This window comes from Pseudorca crassidens, chromosome 20 (genome assembly GCF_039906515.1).
Source record: "Pseudorca crassidens isolate mPseCra1 chromosome 20, mPseCra1.hap1, whole genome shotgun sequence".
Classification (NCBI taxonomy): Eukaryota; Metazoa; Chordata; class Mammalia; order Artiodactyla; family Delphinidae; genus Pseudorca; species Pseudorca crassidens.
The window spans coordinates 45787171-45814017 of record NC_090315.1 but is presented as its reverse complement, the minus strand read 5'-3'; the positions used below and the strand labels follow the sequence as shown (position 1 = coordinate 45814017).

The 26847-nt window shown below is 42.8% G+C and overlaps 1 protein-coding gene across 3 annotated transcripts in view; it reads right to left on the bottom strand.

Moving 5' to 3' along the window:
- WWP2 (WW domain containing E3 ubiquitin protein ligase 2) overlaps positions 1-26847 on the bottom strand; it is a 145487-nt gene that overhangs the window by 23614 nt on the left and 95026 nt on the right. For all 3 annotated transcript variants that reach the window (XM_067719815.1, XM_067719814.1, XM_067719813.1), the window contains exons 8-9: positions 25430-25640; positions 10198-10287 (exon numbers count right to left, since the gene is read on the bottom strand). In XM_067719815.1, coding sequence (XP_067575916.1) covers positions 10198-10287; positions 25430-25640 — 301 coding nt within the window. The remainder of the gene's footprint in view (positions 1-10197; positions 10288-25429; positions 25641-26847) is intronic.

Genomic DNA, 26847 nt, shown 5'->3' with positions numbered 1-26847 from the left:
AGGGCTTCTGTTTATTTCGTCTCCCTGCCCTGGACTTTCCATTTCTACGTCCAACTGTCTCTGAACTAATCTCCTTATCCAATCCAGCCAATAAACCGCCATCAGGGTAACCCCAGCAGACCGACTCCTTATGTCAGGCTCGAGTCAAAACCTTGAATCAGTATGCAAGGCTCACAATAATCTGGAACCTTCCCACCTTTCTCATAAATTCTCCCAACCAGTGATTTTTATTTATTTTTATTTGTTAGCAAAGGAATCATGTATCTATGGTTTGAAACACAAACAGTACTACAGGAGATACAATGAAAAGCATTGTCTCCCGCCCTCCTTCTCCCCACTGCTGATTTCTGCTCCCCAGAGGCAACAACTACTTTCAGCTCTTGACTGCTTCTTCTATTGACAGTCGTACTTCTAAATAAATGCTTACTCCATAATTTCTTGAGTTCTGCCAAATTAGATATGACTTATGGACTTTCCACTAGCAAAGCTGAGGATTTAGTTCTTGTACTCCACCCCCCAACACACACAAGGCTCTCTCCTCCCCCATCCTCCCAATTTAGAAAACCAACATTAACTCAATATTCAGAGTTTGGATTATGACTTTGTAGAATACTATACATACATTTGCTTACTTGTACACCTTTTTTCTGTTTCTCTAGAGTTAAGAACTGCGTGTTTTATTCTGCTTGGTTTTCAAGGACCTATCACAAATTCACCCCCAGATTCTGACAGGGCTGGTGGCCTCCCAGGATCACTTAACTCTGGGCCTCATTTCTCCAGGCACCCTTTGTCCAGCGTGGACAGCTGTCCTCCAGGCCTGCCTGCTCTACATTCCTGCCCTGAGTCATCTTCCCTCACCCTCCTCTTGGCCCCTGAACAGAGTCTCCTGTGTCCTGCATCTCAGGACTTCTTTCTCTGTTTCCTCTTGTCTGGTAGAAGAAATCGTCTAGGAGTTTCTGAGAAAGGATGCATCAAAGTTAATTTTTTGAAACCCTGAATGTCCGAAGATACCTTTATATCAACCCTCACACCTGAGTGTTAAAATGTCTAAAAGTTGATTTCTGGATTCACTCAGCTGTTTCACTAGAAGATCCCCAAATATCACAATCTATAGTTTTCTTCCCTTAGACTGGTCACTTTCCCCAGCAAAAAAAACCTTCCTGTCTTTACCCTGGAGACAGCATCCTCACTTAATCCTTTTTTCCTGAGTTCATCTCTGCCTTCGGCTATGGCTGTGTTCTCCACACTGGTACTACTCTCCCAGGAACTTCTTAGGCTAGCAGTACTCACGTGCGTGTATGTGAACATGTGTGTGTGTGCACGTCTGTGTGTGCACACATACACATGGCAGAGGGTTGGGAGCGATGGCTGACAACTAGAAATCTAGCTGCTCCCTGCACAAATTTTAAACTTCCAAGTTTTTTGTCTCATTACACATACACATACACATTCACACACACCCCCCATATGTTTCTGATCGCTGAGGCTTTCCAGGGCTCCATGGTGCAAATTGGCTGCCTTCCGGGTGGAAACCCCACACCGGAAGCTTGGGTTTCAGCTTTCGCAACTCTGCCATTTATCCATCAGCAACTAAACTCTGATTACAATCTCCCATGTGCTTTTTCTCCTCTCCCATTCCTTTATCATTATACTTTTTTATAACCTTTATTGCTATTTTAGTGGGTTTTCAGGAAGGAATGGAAATAAACACATGTTCGATCCATATGTTTAACTAGAAGTCCTCTGCACTGGTGAATTTCAAACTTCTAAGCAGCATAATCACACCCTTGGTTGCAGGTAAAATCTTACGCAGAATCACAATCTACAAAAACAGAGCAGTGGTTGGAGGCCAGGTCAGCCCTTTCATGTTGTTTGGTTCCAGGGGGCATCTGCACCAAACCCAGGGGCCTTGCTGTACACACTTGGAGCATCTTTGTTTCACACAAACCCTCCACTCCAGCAAAACTGCTCCATGCATCATTCCCTAAACACAGCTTCTACATTCACACTGTTCTCCCAACCTGGATCACCTTCCTCTTCTCACTGAAGTCCACCCCTCAGCCTTTCCTAAAGACCAAGTCTAAGCCCCCTGTGAGGCCTCCCCAATACCATGCTCTATGGTGATCACTCTCCCTGCTCACCTCAAGTTTGAGAACCATCTAAAAATGACTAAACAGCAAATTACTGCATTCATCCTTAACTACCAGGTCCAATACTTTTTTCTCCTGGATAAAACAACTGGTCTTCATACAAGTGTCCCATGTGTGGGACAGAAGGGGATGGCCATGATAAACTGAATCCTTTGGTTCAATCTCGCTCCTGGATGTCTAGGTCTGCTGATATAATGGCTCCATCTATAGTTTCAAGGTTGCTCTCACCATGGTAATACTTCCCCAGGGTGGAACTTCTCCCATTAATTAGCAATGAAAGCTTGAGCATTCTGTTCTCTCTGGGTTCCCTATTACATAGCAAAACTAAGTGCCAGGGGCTTTAAGGTCTGGGCCTAAAACTCAGGAAGAACTCATAGGCTACAGGGGGTGCAGAGCTGAGCCATCTCACAATAAAACATTAAAACTATCCTGAAAATAAGAAAGCTGGGTCTAGTATTCCACCTCAATATTTAAAGAAGAGTAAATCCTCAGCCATTCTTAGAAGATACCATTAAGTATCTTCATTTAGATTCCATTCAAACGTTCACCAGGTCAAGGTCTAAATAACTTATAGACCAGAGAGGTTAACAGGCAAGCAACCAGCACACTTACAGAGTTACCACCACTTTTAAATATATGTGTCATAGGGAGACTGGTTCAAGATGGCGGAGCAGAAGAACGTGCGCTCACTCCCTCTTGCGAGAGCACTGGAATCACAACTAACTGCTGAACAGTCATCGACAGAAAGACACTGGAACTCACCAAAAAAGATACCCCACATCCAAAGACAAAGGAGAAGCCGCAATGAGATAGTAGGAGGGGCACAATCACAATAAAATCAAGTCCCATAACTGCTGAGTGGGTGACTCACAGACTGGAGAACAATTATACCACAGAAGTCCACCCACTGGAGTGAAGGTTCTGAGCCCCATGTCAGGCTTCCCAATCTGGGGGTCTGATAACAGGAGGAATTCCTAGAGAATCAGACTTTGAAGGCTAGCGGGATTTGACTGCAGGACTTCGACAGGACTGGGGGAAACAGAGACTCCACTTTTGGAGGGCACACACAAAGTAGTGTGCGCATCAGGACCCAGGGGAAGGAGCAGTGACCCCATAGGAGACTGAACCAGACCTACCTGCTGGTGTTGGAGGGTCTCCTGCAGAGGCCGGGGGTGGCTGTGGCTCACCGTGGGGACGGGGGGACACTGGCAGCAGAAGTTCTGGGAAGTACTCCTTGGAGTGAGCCCTCCCAGAGTCCGCCATTAGCCCCACGAAAGAGCCTGTAGACTCCAGTGCTGGGTCGCCTCGGGCCAAACAACCAACAGGGAGGGAACCCAGCCCCACCCATCAGCAGACAAGCGGACTAAAGTTTTACTGAGCTCTGCCCACCAGAGCAACACCCAGCTCTACCCACCACCAGTCCTGCCCATCAAGAAGCTTGCACAAGCCTCTTAGATAGCCTCATCCACCAGAGGGCAGACAGCAGAAGCAGGAAGAACTACAATTCTGCAGGCTGTGGAAGGAAAACCACATTCACAGAAATAGAGACAAAATGAAAAGGCAGAGGACTATATACCAGATGAAGGAACAAGATAAAACCCCAGAAAAACAATTAAATGAAGTGGAGATAGGCAACCTTCCAGAAAAAGAATTCAGAATAATGATAGTGAAGATGATCCAGGACCTCGGGAAAAGAATGGAGGCAAAGATCGAGAAGATGCAAGAAATGTTTAACAAAGACCTAGAAGAATTAAAGAACAAACAGAGATGAACAATACAATAACTGAAATGAAAACTATACTAGAAGGAATCAATAGCAGAATAACTGAGGCAGAAGAACAGACAAGTCACCTGGAAGACAGAATGGTGGAATTCACTGCCGTGGCACAGAATAAAGAAAAAAGGAATGAAAAGAAATGAAGACAGCCCAAGATAACCTCTGGACAACATTAAACACACCAACATTCACATTATAGGGGTCTCAGAAGGAGAAGAGAGAGAGAAAGGACCCGAGAAAATATTTGAAGAGATTATAGTCAAAAACTTCCCTAACATGGGAAAAGTAATACCCACCCAAGTCCAGGAAGTGCAGGGAGTCCCAGGCAGGATAAACCGAAGGAGAAACACACCAAGACACATAGTAATCAAACTGACAAAAATTAAAGACAAAGAAAACTTACTGAAAGCAACAAGGGAAAAATGACAAATAACATTCAAGGGAACTCCCATAAGGTTAACAGCTGATCTCTCAGCAGAAACTCTACAATCCAGAAGGGAGTGGCACGATACATTTAAAGTGATGAAAGGGAAGAACCTGCAGCCAAGATTACTCTACCCAGTAAGGATCTCATTCAGATTCAATGGAGAAATAAAAAGCTTTACAGACAAGCAAAAGCTAAGAGAATTCAGCACCACCAACCCAGCTCTACAACAAATGCTAAAGGAACTTCTCTAAGTGGGAAACACAAGAGAAGAAAAGGACCTACAAAAACAAACCCATAACAGTTAAGAAAATGGTAATAGGGACATACATATCAATAATTACCTTAAATATGAATGGATTAAGTGCTCCAAACAAAAGACACAGGCTCGCTGAATGGATACAAATACAAGACCCATATATATGCTGTCTACAAGAGACCCACTTCAGACCTAGGGACACATACAGACTGAAAGTGAGGGGATGGAAAAAGATATTCCATGCGAATGGAAATCAAAAGAAAGCTGGAGTAGCAATACTCATATCAGATAAAATAGACTTTAAAATAAAGAATGTTACAAGAGACAAGGAAGGACACTACATAATGATCAAGGGACCAATCCAGAAGAAGATATAACAATTATAAATATATATGCACCCAACATAGGAGCACTTCAATACATAAGGCAACTGCTAACAGCTATAAAAGAGGAAATTGACAGCAACACAATAATAGTGGGGGATTTTAACACCTCACTTACCCAATGGAGAGATCATCCAGACAGAAATTAATAAGGAAACACAAGCTTTAAATGACACAATAGACCAGATAGTTTTAATTGATATTTATCGGACATTCCATCCAAAAACAGATTACACTTTCTTCTCAAGTGCACACAGAACATTCTCCAGGAGACATCACATCTTGGGTCACAAATCAAGCCTCAGTAAATTTAAGAAAATTGAAATCATATCAACCATCTTTTCCGACCACAATGCTCGCTATGAGATTAGAAATCAATTACAGGGAAAACAACGTAAAAAACACAAACACATGGAGGCTAAACAATACATTACTAAATAACCAAGAGATCACTGAAGAAATGAAAGAGGAAATCAAAAATACCTAGAGACAAATTACAACAAAACCACAATGATCCAAAACCTAAGGGATGCAGCAAAAGCAGTTCTAAGAGAGAAGTTTATAGCAATACGAGCCTACCTCAAGAAACAAGAAAAATCTCAAACAATCTAACCTTACACCTAAAGGAACTAGAGAAAGAAGAACAAACAAAACCCAAAGTTAGTAGAAGGAAAGAAATCATAAAGATCAGAGCAGAAATAAGTGAAAAAGAAACAAAGAAAACAATAGCAAAGATCAATAAAACTAAAAGCTGGTTCTTTGAGAAGATAAACAAAATTGATAAACCTTTAGCCAGACTTATCAAGAAAAAGAGGGAGAGGAATCAAATCAATAAAATTAGAAATGAAAAAGGAGAAGTTACAACAGACACCACAGAAATACAAAGCATCCTAAGAGACTACTACAAGCAACTCTATGCCAATAAAATGGACAACCTGGAGAAATGGACAAATTCTTAGAAAAGTATAAGCTTCCAAGACTGAACTGAAGAAATAGAAAACATGAACAGACCAATCACAAGTAATGAAATTGAAACCGTAATTAAAAATCTTCCAACAAACAAAAGTCCAGGACCAGATGGCTTCACAGGTGAATTCTACCAAACATTTAGAGAAGAGCTAACACCCATCCTTCTCAAAATATTGCAGAAGAAGGAACAATCCCAAACTCATTATATGAGGCCATCATCACCCTGATACCAAAACCAGACAAAGGTATTACAAAAAAAGAAAATTACAGGCCAATATCACTGGTGAATATAGATGCAAAAGTCCTCAACAAAATACTAGCAAACAGATTCCAACAGCACATTAAAAGGATCATACACTATGATCAAGTGGGATTTATCCCACAGATGCAAGGATTCTTCAATATACACAAGTCAATCAATGTGATACACCATATTAACAAATTGAAGCAGAAAAACCATATGATCATCTCAATAGATGCAGAAAAAGCTTCTGACAAAATTCAACACCCATTTATGATAAAAACTCTCCAGAAAGTGGGCATAGAGGGAAACTACCTCAACATAATAAAGGCCATATACGACAAACCCACAGCAAACATCATTCCCAATGGTGAAAAACTGAAAGCATTTCCTCTAAGATCAGGGACAAGACAAGGATGTCCACTCTCGCCACTATTATTCAACATAGTTTTGGAAGTCCTAGCCATGGCAGTCAGAGAAGAAAAAGAAATAAAAGGAATACAAATTGGAAAAGAAGAGGTAAAATTGTCACTGTTTGCAGATGGATTTGGATTGGAAAAATCAATATTGTGAAAATGACTATACTACCCAAAGCAATCTACAGATTCAATGCAATCCCTATCAAATTACCAGTGGCTATTTTTACAGAACTAGAACAAAAAATCTTAAAATTTGTATGGAGACACAAAAGACCCCGAATTGCCAAAGCAGTCTTGAGGGAAAAAAACGGAGCTGGAGGAACCAGATGCCCTGACTTCAGACTATACTACAAAGCTACAGTAATCAAGACAACATGGTACTGGCACAAAAACAGAAATACAGATCAATGGAATAGGACAGAAAACCCAGAGATAAACCCACGCACCTATGGTCAACTAATCTATGACAAAGGAGGCAAGGATATACAATGGAGAAAAGACAGTCTCTTCAATAAGTGGTGCTGGGAAAACTGGAGAGCTACACGTAAACAAATGAAATTAGAACATGCCCTAACACCATACACAAAAATAAACTAAAAATGGATTAGAGACTTAAATGTAAGACCAGACACTATAAAACTCTTAGAGGAAAACATAGGAAGAACAAACACCCTTTGACATAAATCACAGCAAGATTTTTTTTGATCCACCTCCTAGAGTAGTGGAAATAAAAATAAAAAATTAACAAATGGGACCTAGTGAAATTTAAAAGCTTTTTCAAAGCAAAGGAAACTACAAACAAGATGAAAAGACAACCCTCAGAATGGGAGAAAATATTTGCAAATGAATCAACGGACAAAGGATTAATCTCCAAAATATATAAACAGCTCGTGCAGCTCAATATTAAAAAAACAAACAACCCAATCAAAAAATGCACAGAAGACCTAAACAGACATTTCTCTAAAGAAGACATACAGATGCCCATGAGCACAGGAAAAGATGCTCAACATCACTAATCATTAGAGAAATGCAAATTAAAACTACAATGAGGTATCACCTCACACCAGTTAGAATGGGCATCATCAGAAAATCTACAAACAACAAATGCTGGAGAGGTTGTGGAGAAAAGGGAACCCTCTTGCACTGTTGGTGGGAATGTAAATTGATACAGCCACTATGGAGAACAGTATGGAGGTTCCTTAAAAAACGAAAAACAGAATTACCATATGAGCCTGCAATCCCACTCCTGGGCATATACCCAGAGAAAACCATAATTCAAAAAGACTCATGCATCCCAATGTTCATTGCAGCACTATTTACAATAGCCAGGTCATGGAAGCAACCTAAATGCCCATCGACAGACGAAAGGATCAAGAAGATGTGGTACATATATACAATAGAATATTACTCAGCCATAAAAAGGAACGAAATTGGGTCATTTGTAGCGATGTGGACGGATCTAGAGACTGTCATACAGAGTGAAGTAAGCCAGAAAGAGAAAAACAAATATCGCATATTAATGTATATATGTGGAACCTAGAAAAATGGTACAGATGAACCAGTTTGCAGGGCAGAAATAGAGGCACAGATGTAGAGAACAAATGTATGGACACCAAGGGGGGAAAGGGGTGGTGGTGGTGGTGGTGGTGGTGGTGGTGGTGTGATGAATTGGGAGATTGGGACTGACATATATACACTAATATGTATAAAATGGATAACTAATAAGAACCTGCTGTATAAAAAATATATAAAATAAATTCAAAAGTTCAAAACAAAAAAGACAGACAAAAAAATATATACATGCTATAAATTCACAAAGTACAAGTGTGCAATGTGTCCTGTTAAAAGTTGATGATTAATTTGTGAGACAACTGGAGAAATCTGACTACTCACTGGGTTTGATAGTGGTAGGTAAATACTGTTAATAATATAGTGTTTTCACTTTTAATAAGAGAACACTTTTTAGAAATATGTACTGAAATTTGGATAAAATGATACGATGTCTGGGATCTGCTTCAAAATGATCTAGAACAGGGGTGGGGGAGGGGTGAGTGAGGATTACACAGCAGGAGGTGGCAAATGTTTTCTACCAAGAGCCGAAAAGTAAATATTTCAGTCTTTGCAGGCTTTACAGTCTGTATCACAATTACTCAACTCGGCCAATGAGCACAAAAGCAGCCATAGACAATAAGTAAACAAATGAGAGGGGCTGTGTTCCAATAAAACTTTATTTACAAAACAGGTGGCAGGCTGGATTTTGTCCACAGGCCCACAGTTTGCCAACCGCTGGTATAGATGAAACAAGAGTGGCCATGAGTTGATAATTATTGAACCTAGGTGTTGAGTGTGTGGGCATTCTTTGTCCCACATATTTGAAAAATTCAATATGAAAATTTCTATAATTTCCATAATAAAATGTTTTTATTTTTTTCTAAGAAGTCGATGTTTATCTTTGGTAAGTTCCCTGGACTTAAAGTAAAAGGAGAAACAGAGTGAGAACTAAGGAGGCGGATTATGAGTGTGATTTCCAGAACGGTAAGGAAGAAAAGGAAAACACAAAAGCATTCTACTGGAAAACTGAAACTAAAAGCAGCCCATCCGTGGAAACTTGTAGGACTGGAAAGTGAGGTGATATTTGCCCGGCACACGCCTGACAGGTGAACAAAACAGAGCACGGGGGTTCTCCCGATACGCCCACCTCTGACATCCTCTCCCTCCACAAGCTTCGGAGGGGCAAGTCAGCATTCACGTTCTATGTAGGAGCCCTTCATGGCTGCTTTACTGGGAGGTGATTCTTTCCTGAGAGCAGAATGCATTCCCTTTCGAAAGCTCTCAGGACTGGGAGACGCATGTGGAAAGAACTTTCTGTCCCTGGCAGACAGGGAACCAAACCCCTTCTCCTTGAACTTGGACACTCTTCCCTCACTTGGAAGCCTCACTCATCCTCTGGTTTTGGAGAACTTAGCTGCGTTCTCGCAAAGCCCGCTGAACGAGAAGCACACTGTCTCCAGGGGCTGGTTGGACACAGGGCGCTATGAAATGCATCAACACCCTCTCTATCTTGGCTTCCTTGTGCTCTTTTTTCCCCCCAGAGATGCTCTAAATGTTCCTAGTCTGTCCTAGGAAATGAGAGCAGAATTAAAGTAAGTGAGTAGGAAAGGCAATCAAGGAACCCAGGATAAATGTCCCTGGACTTTGCTACCTCTGCAGAAAGAAACTGAAAATCGGGCCCTACAGGATATTTCTGTAGGTGAAATGACTGAGGCCAGTGAGACACCAAGGGCCCCGGAGGTCTCCCCAACCCTCCTTCCTCCAGAACCCAATATCCATGGGGGTTCTGAATACCACTTAAGAAAGCCCATGGCCAATACAACACATGTAGGAAGAAGGGAAAGTAGAAAGAGAGAGCAGAGAATGCAGAAGGGGATGACTGTCGGAGGAGGGGAAAATAAAGAGAGAAAGGAGGAGAGTGGGGGAAAATAAAGAGATGGCCATGGCAGTGAGTGGTGGAGAAGCTGATGGGGGACTCTTGGTGCCAGTTCTAGAGCCTCGGGTCTTACTGGTTCAAGCCTTACCCTGGAGGAAGAGGCCGCTCCCAGGTGGTGGTCTTGGTATTGTGGTCAACATAATAGACACGCCCGTTGGGGAGCTCTCGCTGCTCCCATCTGCAAAATAAAGTCAAGGGAGGCATGAGACACACCGGTGAAAGGCATATGCCCTTGCTCAAAGGAGTCATTCACTACTATTAGGCTAATGTGAGAGGTAACATCAAAGTCGACTTGCAAGACCAACCCGCTGGTCAGACAAGCTCCACGTTGTCACTGATGGTGGCACCCACGTCTGCTTCTTGAAAAAACTATAACAGTTTCCCTTTATGGATTCAAAGTACTAGATAACCCATAGATCACGCTAAATTCCCTAAACAACCCATATGAATCTACATTGCCATGGATTTTTGTGAATCACGGTCTCTTGGTCATTTTGGGATCAAAGAGCCCTTTAGGAATGGATGAAAGCTTCCAAAATGCACTCACCAACAAAAATGTGTGTGCAATTTCTGGGATTCCTGGACCTCTCCTAAAGCTCATCCGTGGACCCTCCAGTGCTTGTAGCCTACTACCTTCTAAAGTCACAAATTATATGACTATCCCTGTTCTCCTAGAATCATATATATTCATGATCACATTTCTTTTTAAAATACAGGATTCATTTACAGAGGATCTTTAAAAGAGATCTGGATGAATCAAGAAACATAGCATACTGCTATTTATTGGCTGCTCTACCCCTCAGTCTGTGTGTGGGTTACTATGAGATCAGGGTGCTGAGGGTGGCTCATCTGTGCTAAGGGCAGAACAACAAGGTAGCAGATGATCCAAAGAGTTAAGACAAAGACAAAATCACTACAAAATACAGCCAAGGACCACCTGTCCCCACACTCGTGTTATTCCCACATTCAATGCAATCTGACAATAACTCCACTTCCCTAGAATACAGTAACCTACATATATGGGATGCAAAGATTTATGTTTATAAAATGATTACCATTTTATGAAGGATGTTAATGGTCCCGTTAGCCTTTATGTTTTACATTGATTTTATTTACTTCTACTTTTGGGTACTGCCTAGGGGAAGGTGACCTCTGCCAGGAAGCTAGTACAGTCCTACGGAAATGCTTGTTTTAAAAACACAAATGTATGCCAATGTGATTGATACATAAGGGAACGTACTATGAATTTTGGGTTTGCTTTGCATGAATTGGCCTTCAAAACACACTAGTTGAACACAGAAGACTTCCCCCAGCTAAACCCAGTCGTGTAGAAATACACAAAACCCATACTCATCTGCCGGCTACCTCACTTTACTGCATGTTACACACCATACTCACCCACATCTGGTGTTACATCTCCCATCTGATTTCAGAAAACCCTCTTTGTACCACTTCATGACAACACTCACAAGCTCCAACCTTTCCAACACCTGCTTCCACGAGCAAACTTCAGGTCTTCTCATGGAAATGTGCCATATGTATTGTAGTGTTATGATCTCAGCCATTTAACATGTGTAAAACCATGCTACCATCGTTATTAGGTTCCTATTTGTGTCACTGACAAATTTTTGACTGTTACACCCCTAATCCATTTTTCCCTGTAAGCCCTGTGGTTTTTAACTGCATGATTTGGCATAGCGTGGTGGTTTCTAGGAACACATATGTTATAGCAGAGTTGACTGTACACTGAAATAAATGTCCTAACTTCTGTTACTAAGCCTGGTGTGTCTACTCAAATAGACATAAGCTTTATTCGATACCATTTCTCACGTCTGATCAGCGGACTGCATTGATAAGCCCCTCTGAGGTTAATTCAGATACAGGTATACGCAAGGTTTCTAAGGCAAAGATGGGAAGGGGGTAACCATCACCCACTGAATGTCCACAATGAGCTGCAGGCTCATCTTTACTTGATTCAGTCCTGCCTTCATCCTTTACAGTGGCACATGCCATCACCATCGAGGGAACTGAGGCTCAGAGAGGCTAAGTAACTCTTACATGGCATTTAAACTCAGCTCTCTGGGACTTCCCTTGTGGTCCAGTGGTTAAGACTTCACCTTCCAATGCAGGGGGTGCAGGTTCGATCCCTGCTTGGGGAACTAAGATCCCACGTGCCTCGTGGCCAAAAAACCAAAACATAAAACAGAAGCAATATTGTAACAAAATTCAATAAAGACTTTAAAAATGGTCCACATTGGGACTTCCCTCGTGGTCCAGTGGCTGAGACTCCATGCTCCCAATGCAGGGGGCCAGGTTCGATTCCTGGTCAGGGAACTAGGTCCCACATGCCACAACTAAGAGTTCACATGCCTCAACTAAAGAGCCCACATGCTGCAACTAAGACCCGGTGCAGCCAAATAAATAAATATTTTTAAAGTTATTTTTCTTTAATGGTCCACATCAGAAAAATCTAAACAAACAAACAAACTCAGCTCTGACTCTCTAGCCCATGAGTTTTACCATGTCACTCTGAAAGGAAGAAAGGAGGAAAAGGAAGGGCAACTGGAACTTATAAGGAACCCACAACCCAGCAGACAAGGTGCCAGGTGCCTTTCCAAAGCCCACCTCAACGTGAACAGCTTTCCCTAGCACAGGAGTCTGGGTAGGGGGACCTATAGGATCAAGACGACTGGGGAGAAATTACAGTAAGTCCACCTAGTTAATTTCTAGGCTCCATTTTAATCACAACCCTCTGCTCAGATACAATCTATGGGAAGAGGCTGCACCTTTTGCACCACTGGGAGGCTTAGCCTGGGAGCAGTGAGGTCTGGTAGTTCCAGACTCCCTCCTTCCAAAAGGGATCAACTACTGTGTTGAGGACCGGAGTGCTATAAACACCATTAAAATGGGCTCGAGAACATTTTCTCTCCTGGGTATTCCCGCTCAAGGTTCTGGTTGAAGCAGATACTGGTGACTTGGCCCAGGTGCCCTGGGTTCCTCCCACTGCAAAAGGAAGATTCTTGCACTTCAGTCAGTATTTTATTGAAAGGGCAGAATCTTCTGACAAAACTGACCAGGTGAAAATAAACACAGGGTAAAGTTAAAGCTCTTCTCCCTCTCGATGCCCTTCTGAATTAAAGACAAAAGAGTAAACAGATATTGCCAGCTCAAAAGACTGGTAGGGATCTGGTGGGGACCCTTCAGCAAAAAGGCTAACATACTGTGATTTCACACCAGCTCTCTAAATTCCTCCTGTCTGCTGGGTAATCAAGCAGCAAATCCGATACCCTCTTTATTCATCTGAATTTGGAAATAAGGAAAGCCTTGAGAAAGATACTTGGCTTAAGGGTAAGTAGTGAAATATGGAAGCTCCTCGGGCAAGGGTAGCAAGCCACTCTTTCATAACATTTGCTCCTAATAAAGACTTAAGGAGCTGAGAATTCCTCAGCATTTCCTAAGAAATTAGCTCTATCCTTCCTGTCCTTGGCAATTTTGTGGCACAAAAGCACCAATAAAACAACTTTGCTCATTTTGCAGTCACTAATTGGAAAACTGACCATAATTGGTGGGTGGGGCTGCCCCTTGAATGAAGACAAAATATGTGTTGTTGCAGTTGGAGAGAAAAGGTGCTAAAACACATTTTTTCTTTATTCCAACAATTCTTTTGTTACAACTTTCATCTTATAAGTGGTCTCGACTTCTGGCTTCTTTTCTATTTCATTTGAGGCAAGGAGAAAACTTTGGTTTTATTATACGTTGGCTAATAGTTTCATTTGAAGATGGAATAATTCTTAAAATTCCATGAATTAAATGCCTTGAATTGACACAGTGGTCTTCCTGCACTGCCAGAAAGGAAATCGGTGTGAAGTCCTCTTTGCTTATATTCAAGAGTTATGACGGCTCCTCCCAAGCCTTCACAAGACCCGTCTATCCTGTCTTTGATCCCAGCTGATCCTAGAAATGAAAGGCTGTCTTTTGGGCACTGTTATTGTCCAGCGAATCTCAGTGTCCTTCTATGAACCCTCTCAATTGGCTTAGCTAGAAAAATAGTTACCAAAATGAACAAGACCTTTCTTCCATTACCTTTCTTTTGATATCTACATTCTTCCTTTTAAAATTGGACTCCTGCTCGGATTCAATGTCCATGTGGGTCCTCCCTGATCCGTGACCTGGCCTAACTGCTTTCCTTAGAGAACTCTCAACTCCTCCCTACCTGCACGGCTCCTCAGAATTCATACAAATCCCTCCCCTCCATTTGTGTAGCAGAGTCGGTTGATTCTATCGTCAATCAAACGAGCCCCCGGATTCTCATTTCTCCGCTGTAACTGCTGACCCATATAGACTGAGCCTTCCGACTGTCTTGGTTTGGTCTCCCCATGCCAAGAAAGTGATACTGGAAGTGACCTTGCATCGGCACATCCCTGGCAGGGGTTAGGTTTCTGAACCTTATAAGCATCTTCTTCATGCTGAGATTAAAAGGCTTTTCAATCAAACTACCCATGGGTCTCGATACTGCATCCTGGTCACGTGGGTCATATCCTCTCCCACTGAATAGCTTTCTTTGATGTTCTCAGAAACAGTGTTCAAAGCACCAAGCTTGATTCACGTCCCTTCCCAACACACTGCTCCTTGGCTTTCGATGTATAGCCTTTAGTTGGAACATGGACTACACAGGGTCTTTCTATTTTGAAAGTACTTAAAAAATAGTCTCCAATTTCAATTAATCTCTGTACTTTTTTTTCAACCTAAATTCCCTTTGCTCCTATGGATTTTAACTGTCCTTTATTCAGTTTGTAATAGGGAAGAGCAAATCTGACTCCATATTAGATCAGTTTCTTTTACTTTAACCTTAGTGCTCTGTTGCCTGTGCTTAGTCATGCTGGCTCCACACCTTTTGTAAAAGAATGTTGCCTATAGCCTGAAATATACAGGATAGCCCATTCTCAAGACTCTGACCTTTAAGAGTCCATTCATTTCGAGATTAAAAAAAGTTGCAGAACAGAGAGTAACATTTGTCTTGTTGGAGGTTTACAGGAACATTGAGACTTGACCTACAGGAGCACTGTGACTTGACCTAGCTGCATGAACAAAGGATTCCAACACCAAGAAGTCTGAGACAACTAACCATGCCCCTCCCTCACCTTGCCTTTAAAAGTGCTTTGCTGAAACCCTTCGAGGAGTTCAGGGTTTGCTGGGCACAAGCCACCCATCTCCTTGCATGGCCCTGCAATAAACCTTTCTCTGCTCCAAACTCCAATGTTTCGGTATTGTTTGGCCTCACTCTCCATTGGGCGCATGAACTTGCATTTGTTAACAAGTTGTATATCTTCCATGCCCATGCCCCCATCCCCCCCACTATCATCGTTAAAAAGGTAAAGGATGAAACTCTCAATTCCATTATTAGGATGGCATCCAATCATTTCTCTCCTATGTTATCTGAAAGGAAATTGTCTGGTCACTAACAGTGACCACACTTTTTTTTTTTTTTGGGTGCACCACGCAGCTTATGGGACCCCAACCAGGGCCCTCAGCAGTGAAAGGACGGAGTCCTAACCACTGGACCGCCAGGGAATTCCCTGAACCACATTTTCTTGTGGAAGGTTTCCTAAAAGGTCTTCAGGAAATCAATTCTCAGTTACTTGCCGTTACAGTGTATATTCAACCATCCTGACCAACACACTTCTTGGTCAGATTCCCCTAAGTTTGGACAGAATCACAGTTTCACCAAGAGTCGGATTAAATTGGGAAGGAATTTAAAGCTGGATAATCCGAGGATTTCAGGTTAGTATCAGAGATGCTATCATCACACTCACAAATTCTTAGTAAGAACATTATTAATTTGTATTATTTATAATTTGTTAATAAATTTTATTAACAAAAGCACTGGGCATTAGTAAAGCTGACTCTCATTCAACATACACTCTCTCCATCAGAAAACAAAGTCATGCCAGAACACTTATGCACCAATAAAGAAAAGATGCCTTGCTGGTTACCTGGACAAAAATTAAACTTCAGAAAAATACACTGAAAGTATTCAGGTATTCTTAAAGCTGCCTATGTAGAAGTTCAACTCCCCTCAGGCAAATATTACAGGGAATTCATATTTTCTTACTTCATGCTCTTATAATAAATTTAAACTCTGAACCAAATCCTATTCCCCAAACTCTGGCCACTTCCTGGGTGAACGGTAAGATTTATTTCCCCTGTAGGGACATTGTCAGACTGTTTTATGAGTCAAAAATCTGTGTGCAGTGGAACACATCTCCTACTCACTGTTTTCATTGCTTCAGTAGGTCCTCTGTAAACTGGGTAGGAAGTGTGTTAAACTCAGACCTTCCCCCAAGAACCCTTCTTGAAATACTGAGCTTTCCTTTAAATCCAAGCACACTAACCCCCTTTTTAAAACTATCAACAACCAGCACTTTATGCCCCTTAATCACAGGGGGGCACAGTAGTAGCTTCTGAGGACTCTGAATTAAGGTCTGTTTTTCATCTCTTTCTTCTTCACCCATCCCATTTTCTTTGCCTTGGAAAAGTCCCCATAGCTCTTCAATGGAAGACGGCAACTGCTTTCAGGACTTCCCTGGTGGCCCAGTGGTAAAGAATCCGCCTTTCAATTCAGGGGACGCGGGTACGATCCCTGGTCAGGGAACTAAGATCCCACATGCCGTAGGGCAACTAAGCCTGTGTGCCACAACTATTGAGCTTGCACGCCTCAATGAGAGAGCCTGCATACCACAAACTACAGAGCCCATGCACCCTGGAGCCTGCGTGCCACAACTCGAGAGAGAAAACACACACGCCACAACTAGAGAGACACCCGAGCGCTGCAACGAGGAGACCGTGCCCCGCAATGAAAGATCCTGAGTGCCACAACTAAGACCCAACACAGGCAAAAAAAATTAAAAAAAAAAAAGATATGCTCTCACAGACAGGCAAGACAATTCCTAGAGACGGTGTCTATTAAAAAAAATTTTTTTAACATTATTGCAGATTTTAAAAACTGTGCAGATAAGTTTGGCAATGCAGGGAAATAGCCACTCTTAAAAAATAGTGAGGGACTTCCCTGGTGGTCCAGTGGCTAAGACTCCAAGCTCCAAGCAGGGGGCCCAGGTTCGATCCCTGGTCAGGGAACTAGATCCCACATGCCACAACTAAAGATCCTGCACACCACAACTAAAGACCCCACATGCTGCAACTAAGACCTGACACAGCCAAATAAATAAATATTTTTAAAAAATAGTTAGTGGGAGCAAAAATGGGTATACTCTTTCCTAAGGGTAATTTGGCAACTCAGTCAAAAACATTTCCTACATGAATACCCTTTAATTCAGCAACTCTGTTTCCAGGACATATCCTAAGGAAATAATTATGTGTCAAAAGATTTAGCTTTAAGTGCATCCATCACAGTATGTTGCAGCATGTTACAGAAAAACTGGAAACAACCTAAATGCTCCAAAGTGGAGGATTAGTAAAATAAATTATGTTCATTCTATAATGGGTATTCCATCATTTAAAATATCATTGTGGATAATATAGATTTGTACAGATGTTTACAATATATTGGGTAACAAAAATAAGTGAAAATATAACATGCATAAGATAATCAAAATTTTGTTTAAAAATTATAAAAATATACTATTTTTCATTAAATCTAAAATGCCACCAATTGTAAGATTTTTTACATACCACCAAGAAAGAAAAAAATGCTGCCAATTAAACTATGACACTCCAATGTTTGTAAATCACATCTTAATTTTTTTTTTTTTTGCCGTACGCGGGCCTTTCACTGTTGTGGCCTCTCCCGCTGCGGAGCACAGGCTCCAGACGCACAGGCTCAGCGGCCATGGCTCACGGGCCTAGCCGCTCTGCGGCATGTGGGATCTTCCCGGACCGGGACACGAACCCGTGTTCCCTGCATCGGCAGGCAGATTCTCAACCACTGCGCCACCAGGGAAGCCTACACATCTTGATTTTAAAGAAGGTAAATGTGAAATAACATGCGTATCAGAATCTACAAAACATGGGGGCAGGGGGATCACGTATGCGTGTAAAATTTTTACAACATCAGAGTAAGGAAGTATTTCAGACAGACACAAAAGGCACGTGAAAAAGATGAACAGATTTGGCTATCTAAAAATTTGAACTCCTGTACAATAAAAAGCAACATTAAAAAGTGAAAAGAGGGCTTCCGGTGAGGGCCGGTGAGGGCCGGTGAGCCATGGCCACTGAGCCTGCGCGTCTGGAGCCTGTGCTCTGCAACGGGAGAGGCCACAACAGTGAGAGGCCCGCATACCGCAAAAAAAAAATAGTGAAAAGACAAGGCACAGACTGGGAGAAAATATTTGCAATGCACATAATTGAGAGGGGATTAGTATCCAGCATATATTAAGAAATCCTGCAGATTAAAAAGACAGATAGCAAACAGAAAAATGGATAAAAATATATGAACAGACAATTCACAAGAAAGGAAACTCAAGAACCAAATTAAAATAACATGTAAGAAGAGGTTTTCAAATTAAAACCAGCAAAAGATACCCTTTCACACCCATTAGACTGGCCAACATGAAAAAAAATCTGACAATTCTAAGTTTTAGCAGGAATGCTATGCATGCTCATGGGAGCATGAACTGGTGAGCTGACTCAAAAAGCAATCTGAGGGCTTCCCTGATGGCGCAGTGGTTGAGAGTCCGCCTGCCGATGCGGGGGACACGGGTCTGTGCCCCGGTCCGGGAGGATCCCACTTGCTGCGGAGCGGCTGGGCCCATGGGCCATGGCCACTGGGCCTGTGTGTCCAGAGCCTCTGCTCTGCAACGGGAGAGGCCACAACAGTGAGAAACCCGCGTACCGCAAAAAAAAAAAAAAAAAAAAGCAATCTGATAGTGTCTACTAAAACTGAAGACCTTCATCTTCCTACAAAGAAGAAACCCTAGTTCTAGTACTTGCACTAAAGAAACAAACATGCACACAAAAAGGCATACACAGAAAAAACTTCATTGTAGCATTGTTTATAAAGGCAAAGATGTAATTATAGTATAAATAAACACAAATATAGAATGTTATTTTTTATATTTTACATTTATATGATATAGAATATACACAGTACATATAAATAAATTTTAATTATAACATAAATAAAATTTTACCTATTCATACAACAGAAGACCATATAGCAGTTTAAATGAATGTACCAAGTTCCATGTATCTCTGTATATAGGGAATGGGACCGGGGAGGGGTTCACAGGGACTTTCAACTTTATTGACAGTCTTCATCAAGAGGTTAAAAAACAGGGGGGAGGGGCTTCCCTGGTGGCACAGTGGTTGAGAGTCCACCTGCCGATGCAGGGGACACAGGTTCATGCCCCGGTCTGGGAAGATCCCACATGCCGCGGAGCGGCTGGGCCTGTGAGCCATGGCCGCTGAGCCTGTGCGTCCGGAGCCTGTGCTCCGCAACGGGAGAGGCCACAACAGTTAGAGGCGTACCACAAAAAAAAAAAAAGAAAAAAAACAGGGGGGAGGTTTATAGCAAATGCAGCATAATGCTAAAGTTTGATACGGCTCGGTAGGGGAGCCCACAGGTATTTCTTATATTACTTTCTATTCTTATCTGCATGCTTAAAATATTTTACAATTAAAAAATAAAATTTAAAAGCACATACCCTAAGACTGTCAAAAAATTTTGGTAGATGCGTGTTGACGTGTACATGTCTGTGTATGTGGTCTTGGGCAAACTGCTTAAGGTTTCCTCATTTGCAAAATAAGGGTGAAAGTAGCTACTACACAGAGTGCTGTGAAGACCGAAATAACCCACGTATGAAACCTAGCACTCCCCAGCACTCTGGAAACATTTAACATATGTTAACTCTCACCAATGATCAGGCAAAAAAATACACAAGGTGCATGAAAAGCACCAGTGGTTAAATCTAGGTGGGTGTGTGTTTGTTATTGCTGTTGTTCTACTTCTTTCTTCTATTTTTGTTTCTAAGTTTCCCCCCTCCCAAAAAAAACTGTAAAAAATTGTAAGAGCTATTGAGAATGAAAACACTTATCCAGTCATTCAACAAACACTTCTCACTCCAGCTCCCTAGGAGCCAAGTGTCATGCTAGGTGCTGGGAATACAAAAACCCAATAATCCCAACTCCTGAGGAGCTCTCAAGAAAGTGTAGCAAAAAATGAAAATTCCTGGGCTTCCCTGGTGGCACAGTGGTTGAGAGTCTGCCTGCTGATGCAGGGAACACGGGTTCGTGCCCTGGTACGGGAAGATCCCACATGTCGCGGAGCGGCTGGGCCCGTGAGCCATGGCCGCTGAGCCTGCGCGTCCAGAGCCTGTGCTCCACAACGGGAGAGGCCACAGCAGTGAGAGGCCCGCGTACAGCAAAAAAAAAAAGAAAGAAAGAAAATTCCTAATTACATATGAATACATACATATAGCAGGGCGAGAACTTCTCATGGGCCAGTCCCAACAACAGTAGAATCTTTGGAAACAAGGCTTTCGTCCTGAGATGAGGAGGAGGGAGCCAGGAACATGTACTATCTGCCATTAACTAAGCATGTAATAATCCCTGCAGAGTTGAGAACTAAACCATACTACTTAGCAGAAAGGCACAGATTCTCCAGTATAATCCTTTAATCCTTTGCTACTGAAGTATGGTCCATGGCTCAAACTGTTACTATTCAGCAACCAGAAAAGTACAGAAGCTTCTAGATGTTTAGAAACTTTTGTACCAATATGACATTGCCACAACATCCAAATATGTGATCTGTAGATCTGCCTCACTGAACAGAACAGAGGACAAAAGTAAAGGTTCATAAGAGATTGAAAAAAAATAATTAAAACAGAACAAACAAAACCAGAAGGAAAAAAAAAAAAAAAACAAGGACTAGTTCTTCACAGACAGTTTCAGAAGCACTGCTTTAAAACTCCTTGGGTAAGGATCTTTGGCTAGCGCCAAAATTGAGTTTGGAATGAAATTCAGTGGCAGCAGCTGTTTTATAACTTAGCAGAAAAGCTGCAAATTCCAACGTCTCTTAAAGTGTCTCTACAAAGAAAACATCAAAGAACTCTTACCAGGTTGTCATCCTTGATAGTGTGTCAAGGACCACCTGGAGAAAGGACCTCTGGGTCTCCATTACTGGGCCTGGGGGTAGGGGAAGATGGCAAATCAAACAGATCCAGAAAACACCCTCCTCAATTATTTCTACTCTGAGGCAGGAAACGGCCAGGGCAGCCAATGACTGCAAGAGGAGAGGGATGGTGTGAAGTGGCAGTGCTGAGGTAAGTCGGCAGAGTCCAAACACAACGGCCTCCCTTATGTAAGAAACCACAGCACAGCGCGGGCTGCCAGGGTGAAATAATGTGCCTCTGTGTGAGAGGGCCTGGGCGAGCTGCAGAGCCTGGGACGCACTTGGAGTTTATCTAAGCCATGTACACACGGTCTGTTAATGAGCATTTGGTCCCCAAAGTGGGCTCCCTGCTGATAAAAACCAGATGCAGGGCCAGCTGATCAAAGTGGCCTCCCTCCCCACTGCCCACTGCCCGGACCACTATCTCACCATGTCTCCCGAGCCTTCCTGGCAGGCACCCCCTCCTTTAACGGACATTTGCCAGCTGAAAACACCATGCCCTTCCAACTAGCTTCTTTCGTGCTAATTAAATTAAAAGGTAGGGAAAGCAGGAGGGTTTGGAGACAGGGAGAGAGAGGAAAGAGATAAAGGGTGTTCTATTTGGATTTATGTGGCCCAGTTTTCGGTGGCCTTCGGTCACTAAAACACACAGACGGACGTGACATCTTTATGTCCAGTCTCATCTGCTGCAAGTTTTAGAAAGGCAATGCAGCAACTGGAAAATTAAGCCCTTGGGATCCCCAAATGAACTGTGCACGATCCCTCTGTAAAGGAGATTGAGAAGGTAAGGTTAGAAAGAGACAAAGTCAGCTGGATGCCATGAAAAAGCAGTCTAGCATGGCTCAGAAATGCCTTAGCAAAGGGGAGACAAGGTTCACAGTGTCTCCCAGGGCATGAGGACCCCTAATGAGCAGGGAAGAGCATCCTGACCCTGTGAGAGATTCATACTTGAACCCAAAGCCAGACAACCTAGCCTAGTTAGTAACCCCTTAGGGTCTTGTTCTTGGGAAGAAAATGCAGTATTCCTGTCATAGTTCCTCTTTATTTGAGGCATCAAAGAAGCAGAAAACATTCATCCAGGTGGAGAAAAAAAAAAAAAAAGATGGCATTTAAATCGATTCATTAATTCACTACAAGTATGTCTTGGGGGCCGACTTTGCGCCAGGCTTCTTGCCATCTTGGCGTTTACAGCCCAGCAGGGCAGAGAGACGCAAAACATGCAATTACACGTGTGAGAAGTTATAGTACACAGGGTGGTCTGACCTTGTCTACCAGGGATAGAGGAAGGATTCCCAGAGGAAGTGCTGATTAATCTGAGACTTGAAGATGGATAGAAAGTAATGGACAAAATTGTGAGGAAGGTTTCAGAAAGGGTAACCGGCATGGCAGAGGGTCCCAAATCCAGAGAAAGGGTGGTACATCTGTCAAACTAAAATAAGTTACAGCTACAGCTTAGAGAGCAAAGCAAAGAATGTCTTCCATGGAAGGCCTGAGGGGTAGATGAGGTCCTACACTGCAGGGCTTTTTAGGTCTTATTAAGATTTGAGAATTTATCCCTAAAGACAATAGGAAGCCATTGCAGCATTCTAAGTGGTGAAATGTCATGCTCGGAGTTTTATTTAAAAAGGTTAAAAGTGGTCCCCTGACTCCTGAATACAAGATACCAGAAATAACAAATGTCGTATATCAACGCATCTACGTGGAATCTAGAAAATGGTACAGATGCACCTATTTGCAAAGCAGAAATAGACACACAGATGTAGAGAACAAACATATGTATACCAAGGGGGGAAAGGCGGGGGTGGGGTGAACTGGGAGATTGGGATTGACATATACACACTACTATGTATAAAATAGGTAACTAACGAGAACCTGCTGTATAGCACAGAGACCTCTACCCCATGCTCTGTGGTGACCTAAATGGGAAGGAAAGCCAAAAAAGAGGGGATATATGTATGCATATAGCTGATTCATTTCGCTGTACTGCAGAAACTAGCACAACACTGTAAAGCATCTATACCCCAATTAAATAAAAAATTTTTTTAATAAAAATAAAATAAAATAATTTCAGAAAAGTTAAAAAAAAAAAAAGATACCAAGAAAAGAGGAATAACTCATCTTGTCTGAATCTCCTAAACTTGTAAATAAGCTAGGGCGGGGACGGTAGGTCTGTGAATTGGAAGGCTCACAGTGGAAAGTGCGCCCTTTCTGGCTTGCTGTCACAGAGCCGAGAACTGAAAGCCTGCCATCCTCACCGCCACACACTCAGCAGTGCCGTTGGCAATCTCCAGGCCCTGAGACAGCCCGCAAAGTACCGGAGCTTCCAGTGGGCACCTGGATGTCCGTCTGGGCTGGAAAACTGGGTCTCGGTACCCTTCTCTGGACCATGATACATGTTCAGGTGGGGAGTGGCCTCCCCAGACCCACACACGGGGCCTCATCCCATTCTAAACGCTCCACGGAGAAGATGCTGTTCAAACTGTACTCAGGAAAAGCGTTTCAGCCTCTGGTTGGGCGGGGGTGGGGGGTAGGAGAACAGGCTGCTCAATCGCCAGATGCAGAATAAAGGGTGTTTTCAAGGCCTGGAGTTTTCCAGCTGCCTGGAAACAGGAAGAGCCCAATCCAGGAGAACAGTAACCCTCACACACGCCCTACATAAAGACGCGTTGAGCCATTAGCCCTAATTGCCTGTGACTGACACCGGGAGTGAAGCCCGCCCTCCAGGCATTTGCTCAGCGCAAAGCAAACAAACAGCTCCTGGAGCACCCGGGCAGCCATTTTCTCTCCTTTCTGCCAAAATGATTCTGCCCTGCTCCCCCCAAATTATATACAGATTTCAAATTATAAACCAAACAAAGGTCTTTCAAGTATTCCTTACCACGTACGAAAGAGAAAAAAAAAAAAAAAAGAACGCCTCTGTAGGGAGGAGTTACACACAAGCAATTGCTTATGAATCTTTTCACAAAATCAAAAACTTCACAGAAGACTTTTTGGAGCCACCTCTCAATACCCCCAACTCTCTCCGGGTTTGAGGTATTAAAAGCTATTTGCAATACTTTTCACGCGTTCATTGTATTTTATTAAGAAACATAAGTTAAGTTGTGTGCCAAATGCTGGGGATCGCAAATGCCTTCGGATTTAGGATTTTTTGCTTAAACAACTGGGTTTTCTAAAGTGGTTTAAGAACAATACAGAATGTTATACATCAAGCAAGAGACCATCCATCCTTCCCTTTTCCTTTGTGAATCAGCCCCACACCACCACCACTGGCCAGACCATGGTGACTGTGGTGATACGGACATTGGTTTCCTCAGTACCAACTGATAAACAGGATGGGCATTGGGACCACAACGGGACTGGCCCTGAAAGTGATCAGTAGTCCTTAGAGAAGACTCTGTTTCCCAGTTCAGAACTGTTCTGTTCCTTTATGCTTCCTTCACACCCACTTAAAAAATATCATTCACCAGGTAAAACACCCACCATTGGGTGAGGGCTGTCTTATCTGAGTCCCTTAACTTCCTGGGGAGATAGATATGCATGATTATTACCTCCACCTTACCGAGATGGTAAGTCACGCAGGCAAAGTCATAAAGGGTTGAGTGGGGAGTTAAACCTAGATCTACTTGATTCCCAGGTCCATGCTTTTAATCTCCACTTGCTTTTGGCCTGCTGGGGCCATCTTCTTGTCATTCAAGGCCTTCAGCATCAGATTTAGTTCTGAACTAAAGGGAGGCTCCAAGAAAACCAGGAGCCCGAGCTAACGTCAGCCCCGGCCATGGGAATAACATACAGTAATATTCAGAGCCTGAAGTCCTCCATGGGCCATTGAGATAAAATGCAAGGGAGAAAAGCTGTTTTCTAGGCAGGATCTAGGCAAATCCAGTGATGCTGGAGGGCAAAATGAGCTCCTTGTTCCATAAAAGCCACATTCTTTGAGTCAAGCTGTGCATTTCAAGTCACGGTATAAGGTACCATTGATTCTGCCCTAGATGGTTTAGATCCTTTTCAAGATTTATGCAGAACGAGCAGTTCTCCCACACCTCCCTTGTTCCTATGCATGGCAGCCTCCCCAGAGACTACTAGCCACCAGGTAATAAATAACCACGTTGTTTCTATGCTGGTGAAGGAGCCTCAGTTGTTTTTTATTTCAGGGGGTGGGGAGGGAGGTGCTGCTGTGGGACAGAAGGCTACTCACCCAGCAGGCAGAGCATCAGGGGCTTGGGCAGCCGCTGGGAGCTGCTGGGTGCCCGAAGTGCTGGGCTCCTCTCCTTCCTCCGGCGTGGCCGTGGCAGGGAGAGTCGCGGTGGCGGGGTTGGGGACCGCACTCGATGCCGCAGCAGGCGGGGACACCACAGCAACAGCAGAGGGTGCTTCAGGGTCAGTGGCTGCAGTGGGTTCGTCATTCACTGAAAATACAGGAACCGTAGTTTAGAGATCAACTCAGCGTTGTGTTCACATTCACCAGGTTTCTCGCTTGACATGGTAACACAGTACCTACAAGGTGACTGTACATGTTACCTGGTGACGGCAAAAAGTTTTACAGAACATAACTTTGGAAAGGACAGCAAGTCAGTGAGGGCCTGCCGGAAGAACAGTGGGAGATGGAGCTGAAATAAATGGATTATTAAATATTACCTCTTTTATATAACTTCACTAAATTTTTCTAACATGCCATGGTTACGTTTACAGCGATAAAAGAGTAGCAGAAAAAATAATGTACCAGCACTAATGTACCAGCACTAACTAATGTTAGTGCTACATGGAGCAAGGCCAAAGCCAAGTTCATAGGGTTGTATACTTTTCTTTGTCACTTGTCTGCTGGGCACAAATAGCACCTTCCTTCAAAAAGCTCCATACACACTAAGAGGTAGAAAACTTCCAATAATGTGCTTGTTCTTTTAAAGGCTCGTGCTCAAAGTGGGGGGCAAGGATTAACACCCTAGACGGAAAAGATGGGGCTGTGAGAGAAGGGACTTGTCTCCAAGGAACAATAGACAAAGAGACAGAAGTGAAATAAGCTGATTCCTGAGTCTCCTCATTTTTCCATTCCTTTGATGATCACTCATGTTCACAAGGATCCCAAGGCACTGCAATATCCTCTCACTCAGAAAGGGATCAAACGCGGTTTCAAAGAATTAAAATTCTTTGAAAACGGATAAGCCATAAACAGAGAATTTTCTACATATGTGATTGCATATGTGTACATTTACACTGGAATTTCGTAGGAAAACCCCTTGGTTTAGCCTCATCTTCCTAATTCAGAAACTCTTTTTGCAGTTCCCCTAACAAATGGCTATCCAGATTGAACATTTCTTCTGACAAACACCTTGCTACAGAGCCATTCCACTGTTGAACACATGTAGCTGCCAGAAAGATTTTTCTTATGTTAAGCTGAATTCCACTAGATGGTTTTAGTCCCCACACCCCAAGCAATACGAAATAAGTATCCGGCCATCCTGTTTCTCATTCACCCTCTCTATTCCAGTAAAAGGCCTATTTCTTTAATGTCTCTAGGTTATTCCTCTCTTCTTATGATCTGGCTGCTCTCTTGTAGATATTTTCTTCTATTGCCTCCCATTTCTAAATAATGGTATCATGAACTGAACATAATAA